This window comes from Lepisosteus platostomus, chromosome 9 (assembly GCF_059453375.1).
Source record: "Lepisosteus platostomus isolate fLepPlt1 chromosome 9, fLepPlt1.hap1, whole genome shotgun sequence".
Lineage (NCBI taxonomy): Eukaryota > Metazoa > Chordata > Actinopteri > Semionotiformes > Lepisosteidae > Lepisosteus > Lepisosteus platostomus.
Window position 1 is genome coordinate 30,682,199 of NC_142619.1, and position 24,129 is coordinate 30,706,327.

General features: G+C 38.2%; 1 protein-coding gene across 1 annotated transcript in view; it reads left to right on the forward strand.

The window, feature by feature from the left end:
* Positions 1-24,129, forward strand: part of large1 (LARGE xylosyl- and glucuronyltransferase 1) — a 96,772-nt gene that overhangs the window by 15,929 nt on the left and 56,714 nt on the right. The window contains exon 2 of the mRNA XM_088644691.1: positions 18,599-18,790. Within this exon, the coding sequence (XP_088500817.1) occupies positions 18,685-18,790 (106 nt within the window). The 5' untranslated portion in view covers positions 18,599-18,684. The remainder of the gene's footprint in view (positions 1-18,598; positions 18,791-24,129) is intronic.

The following is a 24,129-nucleotide window of genomic DNA, read 5'->3' on the forward strand; positions in this document are numbered from 1 at the left end:
CAATTAACTAGTGTACGGAATTCAGTACATTCACTGTAATGCTCATCAGTTATTCTGGAATTGTCATCTTTGTTTCTTATGCACTATAAAGATGCCAGATGGTTTTCTCTTTTCCCCAGTTATGTATTTTAAGTGTATGTTTTTAAGGCCAAAATCAGTTTCTGTTAAAACAAAATCCTGCATTTTGCAAAATTGTCAATCTCTTATTTGGAAATAGTAAACACTACTGAAAATACTGAAAATTGAGCCTTTTGACACTAAGATTCTGGAACGATGAAGCCATTTAATTTGGAATCTAAAAATATCTCACTTTGCAGAAAATAAATGCGGAATATCTCATGCAATTTCTGATACTTGTGGGTGTTGTGCTATACACGGTACCAAAATGTAATTTGAAGCCGAACTTCTAGTGAGAGCATTGATCAGCCTACGTTTGGCAGTCTTTTTAGTGTCATCCTCTCTTATGGGTGTACTGTACAGTATCTTGCCTAGTTTTTGCCTGTGAGTTAGTTGCCATGAACTGATTACAGACTTGATTCCTGTGGATTGTCTTGGGAATGTTTAGAAAATACCCATTCTGTGCAGTCTGTGCATACCACTTTGAATATTTCTTCCTATGCCACCCCTGTTGGAACTGGGCGGTGTATCATGAGATGGGAGGTACTATAATATCATTTTGGGGGTCATGATGAAACTATTGTCTGCATGCCAAGGTTGGCATCACAAGTGTAAGTGGTACTATAAATATCTTTCTGCACTAACCCTTGTTGCTTTTTTAATCCAATATACTAAATATGGTTACGTTTCAGACACATTTATCCAATTTCTTAAATTCCTAGTAAAATTCTGAATTGGAAAACACCGGAAGAATGACAGGTACATCATCTGGTATTCTTCATGGTCTTTCAGACACCCTGACACCTCACCCCAGCACAGACCACACCCAACTTCTTCCTGAAATCCACTACAGAAAGTGGTATGTGGCTTCTAAAAGGTTTTAAAAGCTTTTTGACAATATTGAGAGTGAGTTTGAATATAAATGTACATTGCTTTTGATGAACTGTTGAATGCAGTCCAGTATACTTCTGTAGTATATGATTTTCTGTGGCTGCATGTTTAATAAAACCATCTTTACAAAAGATCAGTGTTTGAGTCATTAAAAATGTCAAGTCACAGATGGCATGTACTCTTGAGAGCAACTAGGCTGTAGGGTGACAATGCTTCTGTTGGGGAAAATATGTCAAAATTTGTCACAATCACTGCTTCATGAATATTAGATTGGGTGAGGCTACTTTCCATTTCTAAACATCCGGTGTACATTTGCTGATAGGCTGGGACTGATTATAGATTTTGATGCATGTTAATGTAATTATTTGTCACTGTAACCTCTAGCTACATTTGATTAGTATGTAACTAGCAATGCTTGTGAAGTGCTTGAATCGGAGCAGGCAGGGCATAGCTTTAGGTTTGTACTAATCATGCAGGCGGCTTCCAATTGCATTTTAAGCTACTGCATCGCATGTGAATATTATTGCTTAAGCAGTTTTGTGCGCTTTAAAGAGCTGAAATATCACCCGGCATTGCAGTCCTCATCGCTTCACAGCTCTTCATTTAAGAAGGCACAGAATACCTTTCATTTCTGAACTTCAAAGCGAGTTAACAGGACAGTTCAAATGGCTGTAACTAAAGGACATCGGTAGAGAAAACCAGAAGTGACAGATACAATACACTATTATTGGACATGCCGAATCGCTTGGGCCGACAACTGAAGCCAAGTTATTGAGATGAAGCTGGTTACCTGCACCTTGGCTGTCACCCTTATATTTGATGTTGTGTGTAATAATAATAAAGAGATAATACGCCTGAATAATCTTTTGTTGCACAATTGCAGTTGTCAAAATGTGTTGATTCTCCCATTTCATTGTGTAGGAATGCCACAGTGGCGTAGTAGATAGCATTGCTGCCCCGCTATGCAGGGGCCCTGAGTTCAGTTCCTGGGCTGCTGTCTCTGTGGAGCTTGTGTGTTCTCCCCGTGTGTGTGTGTGTGGCTTTCCTCTGAGTTCTCCAGTTTGCTCCCACAGCTGAGAGACATGGTAGGTTAATCGGGTTCTGGGAAAATTGGCTCTGGTGTGTGATGGCCAGTCGTCTCGTCCAGGGCCCAGTGCGTGTTGCTTGCTGGGATAGGCTCCGGCTCCCCCATGAGACTGTATTGGATCGATTAGGTAGAAAATGGATGGATGAATGGATTTCATTTAACAAATTTTCCTAGAGGTGGCTTTTGAAAGGTCCCTGCACTGACAGTGTTACATGGATTATATGATTTTTGTTGAAATACAAATTATGTGCCGTATAGCCAATTTTTAAAAAAAACAAAGCTTGAATGCTACACCTGTACAGTCTCATGGGGAAAAGACGTTAAATGTCGGCAAAGCCGCAAATCTGAGTTTTGACAACTCCGCAGGTATTATCGCACCGTTCTTAGTCTTTGTTTTGGAAGTTCTTTCTGTCGTTAGCAGATGAGGTTCATGGTTTACTGCAAGCATTAACGCACTGCCCTGAGTGCATTATTTGTGAGTAATCAGAGCTGATGTAATGTGAAGGGCGTCAGAGTGATTGCACAGCATTCCTGGCATTTAGACCAGAAACACTGATTGTGTCTAAATGAGTTGCTTTTACCTGTAAATGTATAAACTAGTTTAAGTAAATTGAAATGAAATTCGCTAACATTGAAATCCACAACCTACTGTATAACTAGAGTGCCTCTGCCAGATCAAATCAAATCACTGCCTGCAAATTCAAATTCCAAATCTGTTAACTTTTGGTGACTTGACTATCAAATATTAGAGTTGGAATTTGCAGCTTTAATTTGCTGTGGATTAAATAAGTTTTATTGAGCCTTAATTGTATGGCAATTAAATGAGTAATCGATTAGTAAATAAATGAAAATATGACATTATCCCTCAGATACAGTATGTAACTACCACATATCTGCACACTGGGTCATTTCGTCTCATATGGTGCTCTGTTGGCGAAGACATTTCTTTGTCCCCACATTCAGTTTGTATTGAATTGAACCTACATGGATTTTGTTTTTCATTAAAAACTAAGAAATGTAACTTTAATTTGACTCTTGTGTTTGGCTTATTCTTTGATACAAGTTACTGCATCTCGTAATCATTTTAGCAATGAATGTTAAAGCTAAATCGATTTAGAAGATGTTCTAATGGGGAGCTGTGTCAGCATGTGTTGGCAGGAGGGGAACAAGTAAAGGTTAATTCCACCCTGAAAAATAGTGTTTCAGCTGATGAGCCTTCTTCAGAAGGCTTGAAACATTGTTTCTACTTTCTGTTGCTTCAAGAAGGCCCAAAAGGTGAAATGTTGTGTTTCTGCTTTCTTTTTTAGCATGAAATGAACCTTCCTAAATCTAGGCTATTTGTTATTTGTATAATCTGTTGTGAGCACTGTGAAGATTTGCTCCTAATTTATTGCCGTTTCTGTTATTATGATGCAGACTATAGTGTGCAATATTGCTTAACATATGGCCATAAACCTGAATAAATATATGTCCATATGCTTCCTGTAAGTCACGGTATTTTTACTTTTTTGTGATTCCTGGTTTCTTGAAGGTAGCTTAATATATTTCAGAAGACAACTGTGTTTTCGTTGTTTGAAGTAATTTTTCTTTACAGGAGATATCATTCTACAAAAACAAAGTGCAACCGCATTACAATTACTGAAATGTATATTACATTCTAAGGATATTGCTATATTCAGTCTGTCCCCCAAGATCAGATATTTGATTATTTACTAAAGTGTGTTTCAGAACAGTATAATGTAAACATGGTTACAAATGAGAATAGGGCAATTTTCCAGTCTAATTTGTTCAATTGCTCAATTGCTGAACTATCCAAGAATTTCCATTGAACTTATAGGAAATTTGTTCCTAACACGGCAATGTGTTGGAAAGTTTGTTCCAGATCCCCAAAAAAGCTCTGTGTAAAGAAGTGTCAGCTGCATCCAGTTTTGAATTATCCAGGACTCCATGAATCCTTGTTTCATTGTTGATTTAGGTTCAGGGGATTTCTTCTTTCAGATCAAGTCTTATTGCAGTGTGTTCTGTTTTAGGTTGTTGATAACTGTAAGATTTCATTCTGTGTTTTTTTTTCTCTGCTTGTAGAGCAGTATTATGTTTTAAAAAACTATCAATAGACTATAAAAACACAAGTGTTTGCATAGACCGTAAAATGTGATTTTGTATGTGTAATATATTATGTTCTATAGGAATTGATTAAAACCTTTGAAGTTAAGAAGCAATGATTATTTAAACAGTCTTATGTAGCAGCTAAATCAGATGTGGGGTGTAGCACTGGGACTGTGTCATAGTCTTTAAAACATGTGCATCATGTCTGTGTCCCTCTGTATTGTACAGAATACAGAGACAGAAGAGATATGACAAGAGTGCATAGACAGTGACAGCTGAAGTTTGTAAGTCATCTCTATCGTTTCTTATTTGTTTTACCAGAAAGACCCTTATGATGCATTTTATTAATTCTGTTACACAATTTGCATTTAAATAGCTTCTCTCTCACCCTTCCTGGCTTTAGTCACAGATTGTTTAATTTCTGACATGTTTTTCAGTACACTTTGGAAAAATTTCAGTTCACTTTCCTGAAAATCCTTTATTCCTGAAGATTCGTCCTGTGACTGGGGTTTAAAAAACTGCTGTTCAACCCCAAATCTCTGGGAATGAGATGTTTTTTATGCTTCTCAGCACAGTAACATTTGGAGCCACATAATCATTATGTGCCCATTTCTCATCTGACTTATTTCTGGCTAAAATTATATATATATATGTACTACAGTATATTGTCTCTGTTTCAGCACCATTATAAGATATTTATTTCTATAACCTATGTCTATATTGGTTTTTCTTTTGCATTAACCAGAAGTACTGAACACTTCACAATAAATCATTTAGTCTTGGTTGAAATAAATAACATGTCAAAACCCTAAACATAAAATATAAGATTGCGCAAAAAGACAAAACTGTTGGTCTAGTGAAATGTGATGTATTTTCTCTGGGTGTATGTAACCAAAGACAAGTCCTTATAATGGAAACTGTAGATTAATTTATATGACTGGTTAATCCCACAAATATACATCAAATATACATACTCTAAACTGGTGAAAGAGTCTGAGATTGTTCTCTTCTCTTTCATTTTGAATTCAGTTGCTCTTCACTGCTGTCAGTCAGAGGACTTGTAGCTGTCAGCTTTCGTGTGACAGCTCTCTGGTTGTGCCTGGAAGCCCTTTCTTCTGAAAACAAGATCAGCTGTCCAAAGCACTCACTTACTCTCCAGAACACAGAATAATATTTCCTAGCAAGTCATGCCCGTTTCCCTTCAGTGGAGAACATTAAGCTTCCACACACTGTGCTGTAAACTGGAGTGCTGTTAAATGCTGTGCTCTTTTGGTTTTGTACATACAGTAAGCATCTGTTTTAGGTTATTAGTAGAAGAACTGTGTTATGTAAGCTGTGTTATGCAGAGGTGCAGTATCACCACCTGCTGAGATTATTAGAATATAAGAAGGTTTACTGTCAAGAGGAGGGCATCTGTCCCACCTAGCTTGTTTGGTTGCTAGTAGCTAGTTCGTCAGAAGATCCGATACTGTCTATTCCGAACCTCCACGGTTCTCTGTAAAAACGTGCCCCTTGAGTTCAGTGATGTGCTTCCATGTTACAGGTGATCTACAGTATGGTAATGAATTTCTTGTTATGGCTGAATGGACAAGATCATGGGTACAAGCAGCTGAAATCAGGTTTCTGTATGAAGCTCTTGGGCTTACTCTGCAGGACTAGGCAAGAAACCTAGCTAAATCTGGAAGAGACCTGGAATATACTGAGTACTCGTCTGAACAGAGAGAAGCCTGGGATACCCCCAGAGAGGCTTGCATTGGGTTTTTAACGGTCTTATCCCCTGGATCAACTGTTCTGGGAGCACTTGGGAGTTTCCCAGGAGGCTTGGGAAAAGTCTTGGTCCAGTCCATCCTGTTGGATATGCTGCCTTCAAAACCTTCACCAGAACAAATAAACTGAAAGTAAATCAATTCAGCTAGTGGATATTACTAACCATTTTCTTGCCTTTTTCATCCCACTTGAGTTGTGAGCTGTCTTATTGCTGTGTTCTAGCAGTACTTGTCTTATTAGGAAAATCAAACAGCTACAAAGGCACACAAATATAGCTTCTGACCAGAATTGTTGATTATAATGTCCGTCCAATTTCTAACCACTTCATTCAATACAGGCTTATGTCCAATTCATGAGGGACGCCGGGGCATCACCTGGCAGGCAACATGCACAAAGGAGTACACACACTGGATGGGACACAAGTCCATTGCAGGGCACACACACACGCACAGCCACACATACACTTGCACCAGGGGCAAATTTCAATTAGCCTCCAGAATGTCTTTGGATAGTGGGAAGAAACGGTAGAAACCGGAGGAAACCTATGTGAACCCAGGGAGAACATACAAACTCCACACAGACAGCACCCCATGGATTGAACCCAGTGCCCCAGTGCTGTGAGGCAGCAGTTCTAACCATTAAACATGAACAATTTGGAATGTAAAATCTGTTTACATTCTATAGCCTGTGATGAACATCATTTTGGACACAGATACAGTAGATTTATCCGTGAGCTGTAGTAAATCCCCCTAGCGGGACAAAAACAGGAAAGGATGTAAATCAAGCTTAAATATGGAAGACATTTTTGCCTTTTACTTTGGTAAGACAGGGGACATTGATTTTATACTGTATGTGTGCTACTGGTGGCACAGTTCTCAGCATTGCTGCCCCTGGACCAAGGGTGCTGTCTGTGTGGAGCTTGTATGTTCTCCTCATGTTTGCTATGCTATTGCTACTGCCTCCTGGTGCGCCGGTTTCCTTTCACAGTCCAAAAACATACTGGTGGGTTAACTGGCTTCAGGGTAAAAGGGTCCTGGTGTGAGTGCGTGCCCTGTGATGGACCACTGCCTTGCTCCTGTTGCTTGCCAGGATAGGCTCTGGCTCCCCGGCGACCCTGAATTGGAAGAAGCAGTTAGAAAATGGATGAATGGATGTGTACAGCACTACCGTGGCGTTAGACTTTGGAAATACTTAGCCGTATTCTGTGCTGTCAAAAGAGTGGGAATGGTTCAGCACATCGTATGTTCCACATTGCTCATGTAGTAACACCAGACCTTTTCCTCGGTGTGCTGTGGGGAACGGGGATAAAGTCAGAAACCCCACAAGAAGCATGATACACCAGCAGCCCCACTTCATGAGCATTCATCCAGAGCTTATAGGCAGTGGCAGTGGTGGGCAAAGAAGAAGAAAAAAGCTAAAAAGAACACGCACGCAATTCAAGTTGCATGAAGCTGACTGAACCAAAGGGCAGAATGCAGATTACATGTTTTGCGCGATGACCCACTGAGAGGTCCCATATCTCTGTGAACATCTAATTAAACTGAAATGTTGCAGCTGTAATCGCTGCTGGAGGTCAACTGCAGAGTATTCCCTAATATTTCGTTAGTGCAGCGGTAGACTCCTTTCCCAAATGCCTTTGCAGAAGAATTAGCTGAGCAAATTCACTACACAACATACAGTGTGTAGTATGTAGTGGTTTCTATAAGAAAATGGACATATGGTGATTTATACTAATCTCTCATTTGTGTCACTCTCTAACTTTTTACCATCTTATTTTAATGTATGACAGGAATGTTCAATTAAATACAGTTACTAATTGCAGATGTGATAGCTAGTCATTTCTTCTTATTAACACTAGAATTCACACACTTTGCAACCAAGTTATGTACTACAGAGTAGATTAAAATGGTCACAGCTGAAATGATAACTGGCTGCAAAATGATATTTTAAACTGTACATGTTACAGAACACTGTTAAAGGTGCATATGGTTTCTGCAGGCACTAGCAATATCTCATCGTATTGTGTTTTTAATATTTTCTGAACGTGCAGATTCTTCATCCTTTTTTGGTTCAGTTCGCCGCTTATTTTGCAGAACCTTAAAGAGAGATCTGGCTTAGCAGCATCAGTGTTTTCTGTGGAAAACTGTCTGTTTTTTCCCTCCTGTTGAATACCGAATGTTTGTGGCAGGTAACAAAAGATTTTTGTTCAAAAATAAACACATGCTTGAGGCACACACAAAATAATCGATAGGTCCTTTCTTCTGACACCAGATAGGGAAGACGCAAAGATTTGTCTTCTGTTTCCTAATGGTTCTTGGCATACAGGCAGTAGTATATTATTACACCATTTTTAGCTCGCCAGTGTTTGCCTCCTGTGGGCAGGCTACTGTACAGTATATGTGTAATGTATGAACTGCAACCTTCAATACCTTATCACTGGAGACAGTGAAGAAGAGCACAAAAACAATACATTTCATTTCACGCAAGCACTCGGAGATGACGGAAGAAATATTAAGCTTGACAATGGAAATAAACTTTCTTGTGTCCACACGGATCGCCAAAGGCGTCTGGTGAGCTTGACGGAAGTTTCTCCGAGAGACGAGGAAGGGGCTGGCGGTGGGGTTCATTCTTCCGGGGGGGTGGTCAGATCCGCCTTGGGCAGATCTCCTCACACATCACCAGCCCAAGCGCTTTGCAAGGTCGTTCATACCCTTCCAATCCTGTCCCATTTGGTTGAATTAGAAAGGATGCGTCACCATTTTTCAAGTGACTTTTTACATTTATTTGGACTTTAAAATGAATTTACACGTCGGCAAAAACTGCCAAGGGAAACAAAAACTGAAATAGACAATGGCCGTGTGCATATCTTGGCCTTGTTTGTATGATAACGGCTTTCTTTAAAAGTAAGCGCGACAGTTATGCCACAGGTGCCATATTTGCTCTCTTGAACAGACACACCTTGACCCGCGTTCTATGACTTGAATGGGATAGGAGCCCACTAAGCAGATCAAGCTCGTGGAAGGTACTGCGTGCATTGCAGATATACAACCTGTGTTGCCGCTAATGTAGGCTAGCCTGTGATTATCACTGCAGGCCCCCAGTTAAGGAACCCTGTTGATGCCAAATGCTAATCTGTATAATTAACCTATGTGTCATGTCAATGAAATTGCAGTGCACCTGCTGCAAAAAAAGGCATTTTCCTGACAAGAACTTTGTGAATTTGTTGGCAGTTGTAAGTGATCATTTTCTTTGGCTGCTTAGAATGTTATTTTTTCTGCCATCGTGCATGCTTGGAAAACCAAAACTTCATAAATAAACAAAGGATGCTATCATAGAAATTTGGCAGTTGTATATGCTGAATAATTCACTGTTATTTTACTGACGCAATTGCAATAAGCACAGCAGTACTATAAAATTATATGATTTATGTGGCGTTTAAATGGGAAACTGCAGTGGAGCACTGTATGGCCCGTAAATGCCAATTTACGCGTATATTTGACCTTTTCTGTTTATTAGCTGAGTGAAAGCGTAAAATAAAATATAATTTATCTACGTTGTGAATATGTTTCATACAAGATTAGAACCAATAATGAAAGATACATTTGACTGATAACGCATGCAGTGTTGTTAAGAAAGGCTATAATTTAATGGCAGCAGTAGTTCAATGGTGCCAGGAGTGTCAGGTTATGTTTATTTTCAGCTGTAAAAAAAGCCTTACTTTTCACGTTAGCTCAACTGAAGTAAGGTTTTCTGGATAACATGATATACTTCCTTATAGAAAGGTGCATTTTATATTTAGCCAACTGTAATTCTAGGCTGCTGCAGAACAAGACAAAGTGAGGCCACTTATCTTGAAATAATGACTGACTAACCTCAGTTGAATACACACATCTTTAGCTAGTGTGATTCAATTCTGTGAAAAAGAAAAACAGGAAAAGTGGCTCAGCTATGATTCCTTAGGTATGGGAAAGAAAATGTTCCATCAGAGGTAAGAAGATGTTGGGATGCCTGGCGATTATTTGTGTAAAAGCAGAGTGAGATATGTGTTTCCCAGGAGTGATAAGAAAAAATGTGACAATATAAGGTGGGAAAAGCTATGTACAGTATTGTCTGACATACTGCTCCATTATGACAATTGCTGGATAGAAGATAAGCTTTTTGTACTTATCCACTAAATTGCCTTGTACCTGTGGGAATGCCTTCCCAAGCTGGTGTACAAATCTGGAAAAAAAATGTAAGACTTTCTTTAATTTGAGATGCAACTTGGCAATATACGTTTGAATCAACCTTAAATGAAAAGCATTGTGAGCTTGTAAGATTTTAAATGTATTAGAATCCACACCATTGTGGTGTTTTTATTGCAAGCTATACTAAATAAGTATAGTTATGTACATATAGTATAATTTTCTATGTAGCCTTCTTTATATCAAATGACTATTTATTAAGGTATTGGTACCTCTAAAAATGTTTTGCAGAAATGAATAGAGCTATCTGAGTGGAGTTTGTATTGCATGTTCTCCCCATATGCTCATGGGATTCCTCTAGGTGCTCCAGTTTCCTTCCATAGCCCAGAGAAACTGGTAGGTTAATTAGATTCTGGGAAAACTGGCTCTGGTGTCTGTGTGGCTTGCGATGGATTGTCCTATCCAGGACGTATCCTGTCTTGCGCCTGTTGCCTGCTGGGTTAGGCTCCAGAGCCCTCCACGCGATTAGATTGGATTAAAGTGGTTAAAATAGAGAATTGAGTATTGTAGATGGGTTATGAAAATAGAGGAGTACAGAAATAGACTGAGTAGGTTGATCAATAATTAAAATAATCATAACCCACAAATTAAAAAAATAAATTGTGCCAGGAATATACCAGAGTGGTTGATATAATTAGAGGCATCCACGTTTTTTGTTCTCACTTTTTACTATTTGTTACACTATTTACAAACAAGGTGTCTTGGAGGCCTACGTCCTAAGCAACCAGAAAAAACCCCAGACTGCTACCAAGTATTAAAATCCTATAGAACTCCTAACTGGCCCCAAAATAGATATAAACTTGCCCTCTGAACCAAACGGAATACAGCCTAGAGTTAAATCTCTCTCTCTCTGTAAATCCTGCTGCTACAATATGAACGAGAACCTATCTCCCTATTGTTAAACTGCGTGAACTAGCCAGGAAAGTCCTTTTTTAACCTAGAGATTCTCTACACAAATAATCAGTTTCCTAAACTAAACAGAATGGCAAGCTCTCTTAAAAAGATTCAAGCGCTTAAAGGGGAACTGCAACGCTATTTTTATATTTTGGAGTTAGAAAGGATTGGCACCGATGAGTGCATTTCAAACCACAGTGACAGTAATAGTTGTCGTCATTATCTGGGATTTAGAACGAGCCAAGTTAGTTAATTTAATTTGTTACCGCGATTTACTAACTGGTCTGAGAAATTGGGACTGCAGTTCCCTATCAACCAGATCAGAAACTGCAGTTCCCTATCAACCAGATCAGAAACTGGTTCTGATCAGCCTTTAAGACAAGGACTTGTCTCTTCTCCTCTTGTTTCTTGCTGTATGTTCTCCTGTGTCCTTCTTCTCTCTTCTCCCTACCTGCCTGTTTTGATCCTGTGTTCCACAACTGTTGATGATTCATCATCATTTACCCAGAACCTAATTAATCAAGGTAAACCACATGATTCCTTTGAACAGTGTGCCTCAGACCTGAATAAACCCATTAGTTCCTTTCTTGCTTCTGAACAAGCGTCTGAGAACTATAAATGTTGACACTAGCTAGATGCTAGACTATTTCCCTATATTCTTGAGACACTTCAATCGCCATTTGGAATAGTTAGTATGTATATTATCTTTGTATGTATTACACCATTTCTGAACAGAAAACATCTCGCCCAACAGCCGATAATTCACTTACCTTATGGATCCAGGATCTGAATGCATCAAGTGTAAAATTCTTTCTATGCATTTTAGAGGACTGCTTGAAAAAGCTCTAGATTTATATATACAGTACATCCATAATAAAGCAAGAAAAGCAAAATCACTCTTCCTGTATTTCTTGAATTGCTCAGTGTTCGTGCGCATCACATTGACTCAGTGTGGACATTTCCTTTCATACAGTAGATTCTAGTCTGTTTTGATGCCAACTACATATTTTTGTTTTGTTAATTTTTTTTGTAAAGACAGTGTTAATTGTTTTAATATCAAGGAGCAATAGATGTGAAACTGAAATATGTGGGAACCCTAGAGAGTAATGTTGGCCTGTTTCTCTTTCGCGTGATGGAGTTAAACAGAGTGTTTACCAAAGCTGGTTTTGGGTTAAGTCAGCTTTCTGCTTTGTGATGTGGCAGGGTAGCTTCAGGTCAAATATGAAAATATGGCTTAGATGAGTGCCTTTAATATTTAAGCTGATGATGATAATAAATGACATTTCAAAATGAGCATTCAGTGTTCTAAATGTTCATGAACATGGTCATCCATTAGTAAATATAATAGCAGGTAACCTACATTAATAACATAAGAATGGTTACAAAGAACAAGAGGTCATTCAGTCCATCTAGCTGATTTATATTTTTCAGTAGTTAATTGGTAATAGGATGTAGAAAGAAGATGGGGTATTGGCTCCAGCAATATAGCTGGGAGACTGTACTACACAATGCTTTGTGTAAAGAAGTGCTTCCTGTGCTTGGTTTAAATTGCAGTTCTCTATAGTTTCTGCTGGTGTTTTGCTTTGATTCTGAAGAAGCCCATAGAATTGGCTAATTCAGTACCTTCATGGATTTTAAATACTTGAATAACAACTGCTCACAATCTTCTCTGTTCAAAACTAAAAGAGTTAAATTATTTAAATCAGTCACTGTTGGATATTCCTTTGAGCAAACTGTAAAAATCTATCTGGTTGCAATTGTCTGGATTGATTCCAGACAGTATTTGCACAGTATTCTAAATGAGATCTTATAAGTGCATTGTACACTTTTAACATACAATTTTCCTTTATTTAAATTCTACTTCTTTAACGTTACTTCATAACATTGTTTGCCTTTTTATTTTTATTTCTTGCATTAAAAGACGGCAGACTGCTAGGTTTTTCAAAACTTTCCTATAGTGTTTGCTACTTCAGTATCATCTGTGGAATGAAAGACATATTAACTATACCATAATCTAGATTATTTATATAAGTTAAGAAGTGGTACTATCACATATCCCTGAGGCACTCCACTTATGTCACCCTGGTTGCAGTATTTGCCCCTTATCTGTACCGTCTATTTTCTGTCCATTAACCGGTTCTTATTCTTATTCTGACTTCCCACCTTAGAACCTTCGGTCATCTAATTCTTGTCTCATATCTGTATATATCAATATAGCATATCAATATATCATATTCCCCAAGTCCTTCTGCACTCTGTGGCTGACGGGCCTTCTCCTGCTGTGCCCCAAAGCTCTGGAATTCTATCCTAAGGATATCCTTTCTGAGCGCTGTCAAACGAAGACTCAGAACCCTCTTCTTTGGAAGGCCTTTTATTTAACAGGTTCTGTGTCTGCCCCTTTGCTCTCCTACTATATTCAGATTGTAAGTATGTAATTATGCTGTCTCCTCTCCTCGTGTGCTTTTAATCTTCCCGTAAAGCGCTTTGAGACCACACTTTTAAAGGTGCTATATAAAATAGACTAGAATTACCCTGAATGCCTAAAATTCCTCAGTTTGAGAATGACTCTTTCAAGAGTAACTTTGGCAAAACTTCTTCTGAAAATCTAAACGTACCTTATGCTGTAGTTTTACCCCTATGCTGTTACATAAGAAACTCTTAACAAACTAGATATGTAAGATCTAACTTTTCTAAATCCATGTCGATAATCCCTTAGAATCTTACTGCTGCTGAGGGATTTACAAGCTTAAACCCGTAATCAGTATCAGAAAACTGATGAAATGATCACGTTCAGGTGACAACCAAAGACGGCTCAAGTGCAGAAATCTTGTTTCTTTTTTCTACTTTTCAGCTGGAATTAACCTTTACGTGATCTTTTATACATTACTTGGCAAGTGTTCTAAGCAGTAAGAGAAGTGAAGTTCTTTTAGCCTTCAGAACTCCTCCTCTTTAGCCTTGACATGACAGTCCTCCTTTGAACTCCAGACATCAATATTTGATTATGTTTTCTGGATCATGGAGGCCTAATTAGGGGATTTTGCATTTCAGAATTTGCATTTCAAAATTGAAATTGCCTCTGTATGTTTGTGTACTGGTCTGTTACTTACCAGAGCATTTGTCTGTTTGGTGATTGCCCCGGTATCTACAAAGATCACATTACTGAAGCTCCTTTTCCCAATACGCCCATTTTTTTAGCCCTGTACCACACATTTTGCCATGATGGTGTATCTACTGCATTTCTAATGTCAAGAACCTATTAGTGGTATTTAACATATGTCATTAACTCATAAAGATGAGTCAAGGGACTTCTCCTAAAGTCTTTAAAATACAGTAATACATAACAAATTCGCAAACATTTTAAGATCATATTTTTATGTTCATTTTTAAACTTCTGGTAGTTTTAGCATATGTAGCAGATGAGAGGAAATGGAAGAGTCTACGCAGTAGTTACAGAGAGCTGCAGTCTGATTTTCATTACCTTCTTCTGTTAAGCGAGTAAGGTCAGCTTTTGCAGATTCTTGCGACATGAGGAAATGGTTGTTTGCTCTCAATGACCACTGGTTTTGAGACCTTGCCAAGCAATTATCATAGAGGATTGAGAGGCTAGCCTGTTTGCTCGACAGACACAGCTTCTCGAAATCATGACTATTACCTTGCGTCTGTGAACAGGAACCAGTTGAAAAATCTAACCAATTGGTCATGTTGTTAATACATCCACAATGCACTGAAATATATGAAGCAAGGTTAAACCAGTTAGAGGTCTAAAATAAGATTAATTTTCATGTTTTTAAGATAAATATTGTAACTATTGTGGCTTGAAGGCATGAAAAAATGTTGTCCACATCAATTAAACATTAATAATTTGGGTGTGAATTAACCACATAAATTCCCACCCAGAAGTCCCTTTAGCCATTGTCTCCATGACTGTAATTCACACCCGTAGAATTGTCAGACCTGAGGGAGGGTCCCTGCTCCCAGAAGGTAGCCCGCTCAATAAACAACCTGTCAAAGTTTTTTTTTCTAATTGCTTTGATGTTAAAAGCAGAAAATGGTGCGAGATTGTTTGTGCAGCGCCTGACTTCTGTGTCTCAGCTGTTATCAAGATGCTGAAGAATAGTTAAGTAGGAACTGCGGGTGGTGCCGGTCTCTGTGGAAGACTCCTTTACATAATCAGACTTCTTCACTTTCCACCTTTCTGTTCAGTAGGAGGCCTTTCCTCAGCCTTTGTCCTCTCCCTCTTTCTCCAAGCAGCTTTTTCCCAGGAGACTGAGTGGAAAATCTATGACTTAATCTGTGTCACCGCAAAAGCAGCATTCATCTCTCCTGCTTGTGTGCAGTAGTTTGGGAAGCATCATGCCGTCGATGTACATTTCTAACAAGACCCACAGAGAATAATGCAAGAAGGTTAAGGAATCTTCAAGTCAAGTATTCAGTGTCTGAATGTATCCTTTCATAGATCTCTCATGTGTGACAAACCGCACATACTGTAGGTTTCATAATAGTCAGGAACAGGGTCTGTTTTAAAATGTAATCTTTTTAATAAGCACAAATGGAATGGCTCTGTTTATATCCTCTCAGATACTTCACAGTTGTCTGGCCTGCCCCGCATAACAGATAGGCTCACTTTCAGCTTCTTTTTTTCATATGACAGCATAATAATGTCGTGGAGTGGCTCTGTTTCAGAGAAACGTTGGGTATTGAATAAATGTGATCATAAAGGTAGAGTTATTAACATTCTGTAAATTTATTCATTTGCATCCTTCTGTTCTGCTATGAAAGAGTTTTCAAAACACACCTTTAAGAGTCTGACAGGCTGTTGCTGAGAATCCATTATAGCAACTTCATACTGTGCTTTGAAAGCTGTGGTACCCAATTAATAAGATAAGAACATAAGAATGGTTACAAATGAGAGGAAGCCATTCAGCCTCTCTAGTCCACGGTGTAGCTAACTGTTAATTTATCTAAGGGTCTCAACCCACTGTTTCTTGAAAGGAACCAGCAACATGGCTAGGTAGCTTGTTCCACACTTCCACAACCTTTTGCGTAAAGACGTGCTCCTGTTCTCAATGTTAAATGCTTCCAAAACCACTAATGAGAGTCCTAAGAATAACTACAATAAATCTTAGCCCCGCTAGGTATAAATTTCCACTGGCAAAGTAGGCTATTTCATAACTATTCCGATTCTTAAGGATTGTGGTTATAGATGTTATTTTATTTCGACCATTTTCTGAATAACAGAATTTATGTCAGTGAAAACTGTTATTATGTTTTGAAATAAGGTTAGCTGGTCTAATGCTGTTAATCAGTTCTTGTGACTTTGATAAGGCTTTACATTTTCCTTTATTATCGAAGTCTGTGCTGTTCTAACCCAGTGGTTATCAAAGCTCTGGTGGTAACTGCTGCTGTTATGACCTTTTGCTTATTTGTATTATTAGATTTTCATGACCTTTGTGGAGGAACAGAGGTGATCTCAGAAAGTATGCTACACAGATGGCCATAATCCAGTGCTTCCTTTTCTCCTTTTTAAAGCATGCCCTTCTGCAGACACTAGATAACTCTCTTGAGTTTTGTTGAAACTTTAATTGAGAATGAATAATATTCTTTCTTTTTTAACACTTTGATATGTTTGGTGTCTGAACCATTCAGCTTGAGAGGACCTCAATTGCTGTTATAAAATTAGGCTTGGTGAGACAGTGGCTTTTCTCAGGGAATTGAAATGTCTAAAGCTAATCACTTTAAGAGCTACAGTACAATTTCTGGGGCTTCTTCAATTGTTTTAGGCTTTAGTGGTGCTCCAATTTAAATTAAGAAAAACAGTTCTGTTTTAATGAGGTCTGCATGGTGGTGCAGTGGTCAGTAATCGCTGCTTCGCAGCCCTGGATTCCTGGGTTCTGTTCCTGGGGTGCTGTTCGTGTGGAGTTTGCATGTTCTCCCCATGTATGCATGGGTTTCCTCCAGGTGCTCTGTTTTCCTCCCACAGTCCAAAGACATACTGGTGGGTTAACTGGCTTCTGGGAAAATCGACCCTGGTTTGAGCGAGTGTGTGCTTGTTTGTGTGGTTTTAGTAGTGAACTGGTGTCCCATCCAGGCTGTATCTTGCCTTTGCCCATTGTTTGCAGGATTGATGTTCGACTCCCTCACAAGCTTGTATTGGATAAAACAGTTAGAAAGTGGTTGGATGGTACTGTTTAAATGCTTTGTAACTTCTTTTTTGTGCAAGGAGTAAAATGCCAAGATACTATCTATATTTTTTTGGTTTTGGTTAGCGGTATTTTAATCTTGGTTTTCACTCCTGCTCATTGACAGCTCAGGTAACTCCAACTATTTGACACAATGAGGCAGAAATGGAGGGATTTATTTTTATTTGAAGGAACAAAAAGAATTGCCAAAACAAAGCTGCCATAATTATTGAGATCCATTTAAGTCTGCAAGGAAACATTCATTTCTACGTGGTAGGATTTCCTGCATTCAGTATGTCATGTCTTTTCTGTAGAAAGGGTCACATTCATAAGCAAATAAACATACTTTTTCAGACTGGCAGTGCCTGAAATCACATGGATCCACTTTCAAATTTCCATGGTGATATTGAAATTGGCAACTGTGATTTTGTTGCGTTTTCCATTCAGAAGCGAGCACACAAACATTATTGATCTCATGATGAAAAGCTTAATCACCTGGTGATTCTGAAAAATCCAAATCACATAGTTGGTCAGATTTTTCTTTTAGATCTTGAACTTTCATATAGAAAGTCTTAATACCTGCAGATAAATCTGAAGGAAATCAAAAGGTTGATTTTAATAATAGAAAATCCTCACTGCTATTTCTTTTCTGCTATATGAGAACACTTGATTCTGATTAGATTGGTGTTACTTTTACATGATACTTCATCTGGATCAGCTGTGAGTCACCCAGAGGCTTTGCATGTGTTATTAGCAAATTAGTCAGAATTAAACACGATTCCGTACCACATTATACTGCTGAAAACTGCAACACTGAAGAGGAAGTTCTACACTTCTTTGTTCTTCTGACACTGCTGCCTGGAATGTATTTCTTGACAATGGTTTGATAGTACTGTGGAAAGGTACTTTTAAAATATGACCATAATTGTGTAAGCAATTGCATTTTAAAGCCACAGGAAATTGGGATGAAGTATGTTTAAAAATCTGTCAGTTACAGTGATCTACATGGTGTTGTGAATACGTATATAAAGTAATATATTACAGTACCTTATAAAAATAATTTAATTCAATTTCCAATAAATTTAAAAGTAACCCACTACATAATTAACTTGGAACTGTAATAGATTACTTTTAAATAGAGATAGCATTTGGTCCAAATATGTTCCCCAGAGGAACGTTGGATCGGACCTGGTAGCATGTCTTTTTTGGAGAGGTTTAAATGCTACTTGTGGATTTTATTTGCGCATATTATTTAACCTGAGTTTTGTGTGTTGAGGATTCTTAACGATTTCTCTTCCCCTCTTGTCCTAAAGGCTGTGCCATGCGCCCCCCTGGCAACCAGCTCTTGCCCACATAGAGGTTGTACCGCACTCTGAGACCATCGTGCGCTCCGCAGAGGATGCTGGGAATGTGTCGAGGGCGCCGGAAGTTCCTTGCTGCCTCTCTAGTTCTGCTTTTCGTTCCAGCTCTCACCTGGCTCTATCTGTCGGCTGGAAACTTCCAAGGTACAGTATCTCATCTCACAAGCGCCACTGTACTTGGAGCCTTGTAGTGAAGGAGTTTCATAAGCATCTCGTTTTAACACTTGCAAAAATAAGTTCTTATATGCTTATTAAATGCTGTAACATTTGTTAGTTTATTAATGTAACGTTTAAATGTGAGTCTCTTTTGTCAATGCAGATAAGTGACAGCACGGGGTTGGTAATACTTCAATACAGTTGATATCATTCCCCAGAAAACAGCATTTTAGCAATGCAAAGTCAAGAGTAACAAGGGCAAAACCTTTACCGTACAGCAGCTCACGACACAGGGTAAAGTAACTGTGTCGTGAGGTGCTGTACGGTAAAGTTCAGAACACTAATTATCAGGAGTGGTGCTGGTGGAGGAGTTTCCTCGCTGCAAGGTTTTCTCTAACCTAATCACAAATGTGCTCATCAGTTTTCACCAAATATCATGGCGTACCCTGGTTATTATATTTTCACGCACATTAGGTTTAGAGATATGTATTTAATTAAATGAAGATCTTGCTCTTAGTAAATTTGATTTTAGAAACATAAGATACACCAAATTAATGTTTAACTTCAATTAACATTTCTCCTTTTTCGAATTAGTGAGTTAATATAGCCTGCCTAAACTTGATCAGAGCAGGGGGGGGTAGTTGAGTTCAGGGGATTTGGGCAGCATTGTAATGACTGTGTGAGGAGACTGAATTTCTGCATCCATCAAAATATTAATTATGATTAAGGCTGCAATTTTGGCTTGGAGGTCATGGTCGCCACGGAAACCGTAAATTTGAATCAGGCCCATGAACTCCTGCAAATGGAAAAGAAGCAATTATTTGACTTGGTAGTTTGTCTTTTTCTTACAAATGTTATTTCATAACAGGGAATAGCTTGTGTCCGCTTATAGGAGCATATGATTACATATGATTATGGTTGGCATTTATACCTTACAGACACAACATGTTTCTTTGCAAGAAATGTCTCAGGATGAACCAGGATGCAATACTGTTGCTTGAAAACAAATATTCACAAAAAATTTACAACATCATGTCATACTTTGCCTTTCACCATCACTTTTCAGGCTTTTACATCCCTAAAAATCCCTATGAGATCTAAGTGACGCAGAAATTCAATGCATTTCCACAGCTCTCATCAAATTTGTACCCCTTATACAATTTGTACCCCTGAAAGTAGCATCGTTTCATAATAGTCTTTTCAAAGTTTTGCAGTCTTTCCTACTTTCCAAAATAGAGGGAAGATAGTCATATTCTCCAGCTCGACAAGGGTAGGCAGAGTGACAAACTTTTGAAGTGGTAAAAGTGACACATTAATGGGGAAATGAATCTAAGTCGTATATTCCTTATAGTATCTGTTGTGATTTCTGACTGTTACTTCCCTTTTAAAGCAGTTAAGCAGTCAGAGTAATTCCTTCTTGTTGGAACGTAAAAGAAATTAAGGGGCTTATCACTTGAGCAAAAAACAGACTCCGTGTCTTAGAGTGAGTTGTTCAGTTAAATAGATGCATTATTATTGTGGCTCATAAAAATGCTATGTGCATTTCTTAAGGCAAATGAATTTAAAATCAGTCTAATCTTTATCACTTCAGTCTTAACCAAACCCATATTTGAATGTAGCTTTTTTGACATGCACAATTAAATCTCATGCACTTAATGCTCAGTGTGTCATAGTATGTAATTTCAGTGATCATTTGTTGCATATATATTCACCGTGTGGCTTTGTCTTAGTCAGAACACTCGCATTCTTCTTCTGTCGATGGTGATCCCTCACAATTGTTTTGATTGTTCATGGAAGAAAAATTGACCATCCCAGAAATGCACATACTGTATACTCATTTATAAACTATAGTGTTCAGATCATCTTAATTTCGGAGGACCATAAAATAAATAGAATATTTTAATGTCCTTCCCAATAAATAGTTGCTTTCTAGCAGGGGGTGTTGTGATGCATACTGATAAACAGTATCTAAACATTGTGCATCATTTCATGCATAGTTTTTCATTTTGAACTGTTTTTGCTGTACTGATGTCTTCAGTCGAGTTAACTTACCTTTTTGGACTGTATGAATAACAAAATACTCACCAATTTATTTGATTATCAGGTGGTATTAGATTAGTTGTCCTTGGTTTATTTTTCATGTATGATGATGCTTTGAAAGAGTCACCAACAATGCCAGAAGGATATTATTTTTGATGTGAACAAGAACTCTATTTTACAATTTTGGATACTTGATTTGGGTTGCAGTTTTGTGCTCGAGCCTTCGAAACCTTATTAATGTGCAAAAGAGGAAGTGGACTGTCTCAGTTGTCTAGTGGCAGCTATTAAGATAACGGAATGGTACAGGCATTTGACTTAAATGCTAATTACAGATTATTATAATTTTCTAAAAACACAAGATTAACAGGGAAAAGAGATACATTCTGAACATTAGGTTTAAAATAGGTCTCTATAGCAACTACAACAAATGAGAGCCAGAGTGCATCTAAACAAGAATGACATACTGTACTGTGTGCTGTTTACATGGTTCATCAGCTCTGTCTTGATGCATTCAAAAAAGTGCATATATTTGTACTGTATATAAATATACTGTTAATGGACTGATGAGATGCTGTTGTGCAGCAACTATGTCAATTATTTTGCAGAAGACTAAAAAATGTAATCATTCAACTCTTTCAATGGTGTACGTACAGTATCTACACCGTAGACAAACTCTTTATAATAATAATAATAAGCTTTATTTTATATAGGGCCTTTAAAGGTGGCTTCTCAAAGTGCTTTACAGAATGACAACAACAATAAAAAAGAATACACAAGATAAAACACAATAAAAATATACAGAGGAGACTGTGGATGGTGGTACTAAGAAAAGCAGAGGGGTGAAGAATGGAGCCAGTTAAGTAAAGGCTTTTCTGAAGAAGAGGGTTTTGAGTCTGGATTTGAAGGAGTTTAGTGAAGGTGACTTTCTGATATCCTTGTGCAGAAAGTTCCAGAGCTTGGGGGCATAACAGGAGAAGGCCCTGTCACCCATACAATGTAGACGGGCTTGGGGGGGAGTTAGAAGACCAGAATTAGAAGAGCGAAGGTTGCGAGGTGGGGAGTAGGGCGATAATAGTTCAGACAGGTACTGAGGTGCCAAGCCATACAGAGCCTTATAGGTGAGCATGAGAATTTTAAAGCCCACACGGAATTTGACAGGAAGCCAGTGCAAGGACTCCAGGATAGGAGTATTGTGATCACTTGCACTAGACCTGGTCAGGATTCAGGCTGCTGAATTTTGGACATACTGCAGTTTGTAGATTTACATACCCCAGCGAGTAGAGCATTACAGTAGTCAATTCGAGAGAACACAAATGTGTTGATCAGCTTTTCAGCCACAGTTAGTGATGGCATAGTGCATAGTCTAGCGATATTTCTGAGAGGAAAAAAATATGTTTTGACAATATGCTGCACATGTGGGTTGAATGTTAAGCCAGAATCGAATATCACCCCAGTGTTTTTCAATTTAGACTGAAGGTCAAGTACAGAACCATCTACAGATAGGGTTACAGGATTGGCTTTATCAAGTTGATGGGGGTTGCCAATAAGCATGACTTCAGTCTTGTCACAGTTAAGATGAAGGAAATTTTGAGTCATCCAAGTTATGATGTCAGAGATGTAATTAGACAGAATAGAGACAATCACATCAGTGTCAGGTTTGGTATTGATGTATATTTGAGTATCATCAGCATAGAAATGATACCTGAGGCCATGTGATCTTAAAAGCTGACCAAGTGGAAACATGTAAATGCTGAAGAACAAGGGGCCAAGTATTGAGCCCTGAGGAACACCAGACTTAACAAGACCAATTTCAGACCTTTATGCTTTAATAGCTGTTAAGCTGACAACCTAGAGACCGCAGAAGGACTTATTTTCAATTCAGTGATGCTGGAAAATACAGAATGGTAGTTTCAATATGGCACATGTGTTGTGCCCTACGGTAATAAAATGCACTACATCTTGAAGGAATAGGAAGTAAGGTCTAGCACTTAGTGTTGTAAGACAAACACTGTTGTCAGGATATAAACAGCAATTTAAGGTGGTGAAAATGCTATAGCCATTTGATTTCTACAACACTATGCTAAAATCATAACAAAGAAACAAGTAAAGATTTATTCCATGCTGAAAAGAGAAGAAAAGAAACACAATGTTTCTGTTAACACCCAACAAGGCTCCACTGCTGAAACATTGTGTTTCTTTTCTTCTCTTTTCAGCATGGAATAAACCTTCACTTGCTCCTTTACAGGCTGTACATGCTGATGCAGCTACCTACTTGAACTAAAATAATAGAAGTTTGGTAATAATCGGAGTCAGAAACCATAAATATCTGAAAATACTACAAGAGCATGTCATCCTGGACAACTAGATTTCATTCAACTCTTAAATTTTACTTTTGTTTTTCATTCAATTCTCAAAAAGTATACTTCTACATATTGGTTCTTCTATGTGCAGAATTGGAGTATGCCAACTTCCTTTCAAAACCTGCTTTGTTTTGACAGATGAGTGGCACAAATTGCATCTGGGAGATCCATACTTTACAAAACATTTATTACAAACTGTATTTTGTCAAGCATATTCTGTCATGCATATATATTTTTTATATATAAAGCTTTCTCTTTTTTATATAAGAAGCTTTCTCTTCACTGGAAAATAAAATTGTTTACATCCAGAAGCTAAACATAAAAAGGATTGATTTCATGTCAAGTACATGTATTTATATATTGTTAAAGACAAAGATAAATCCTCCAGATACTCACATAAAATGTGTTTGAAACAAAAAGGTAGACACACTCAGTCATAGAACAACAATGTCTTGAATGTCCCGTCAAAGAAGAGATCACTGCTGAAACTCATTGACCACAATAGCGTGCCTTATACAGCTTTAGTAGAATTAAAAAAGACAAAACACTTTAAACCCAAATATATGGCATATTCAGGGCATAGTGGAAAAAACAACACAATGTACCAAATCTGTCTGAAGACCTGAGAAATAAGAAGTTGAATTACTTACAGATGCTACTGAAGTGTGCAAGATTAAAAGAAACAGCCCTTCAATATTGTCTGTTTTTTACAGTTTGACATCTCCACTCAGCTTTGAAATCAGGTTCGTGGTCCACCTCGACAGGCTTGGCTTGGTACCATTTTTCTTCTGCACAAGTGCCAGATTCCTGCCTCCAGAACACAGGCTTCTTTGGTGAGAGGCAGGTTCACATTGGGAATACATTAAATACAGCAGCAAGAAATAAAATTATCAAGAGCATAACGCGCACACTGTGGTAGCTAATGTG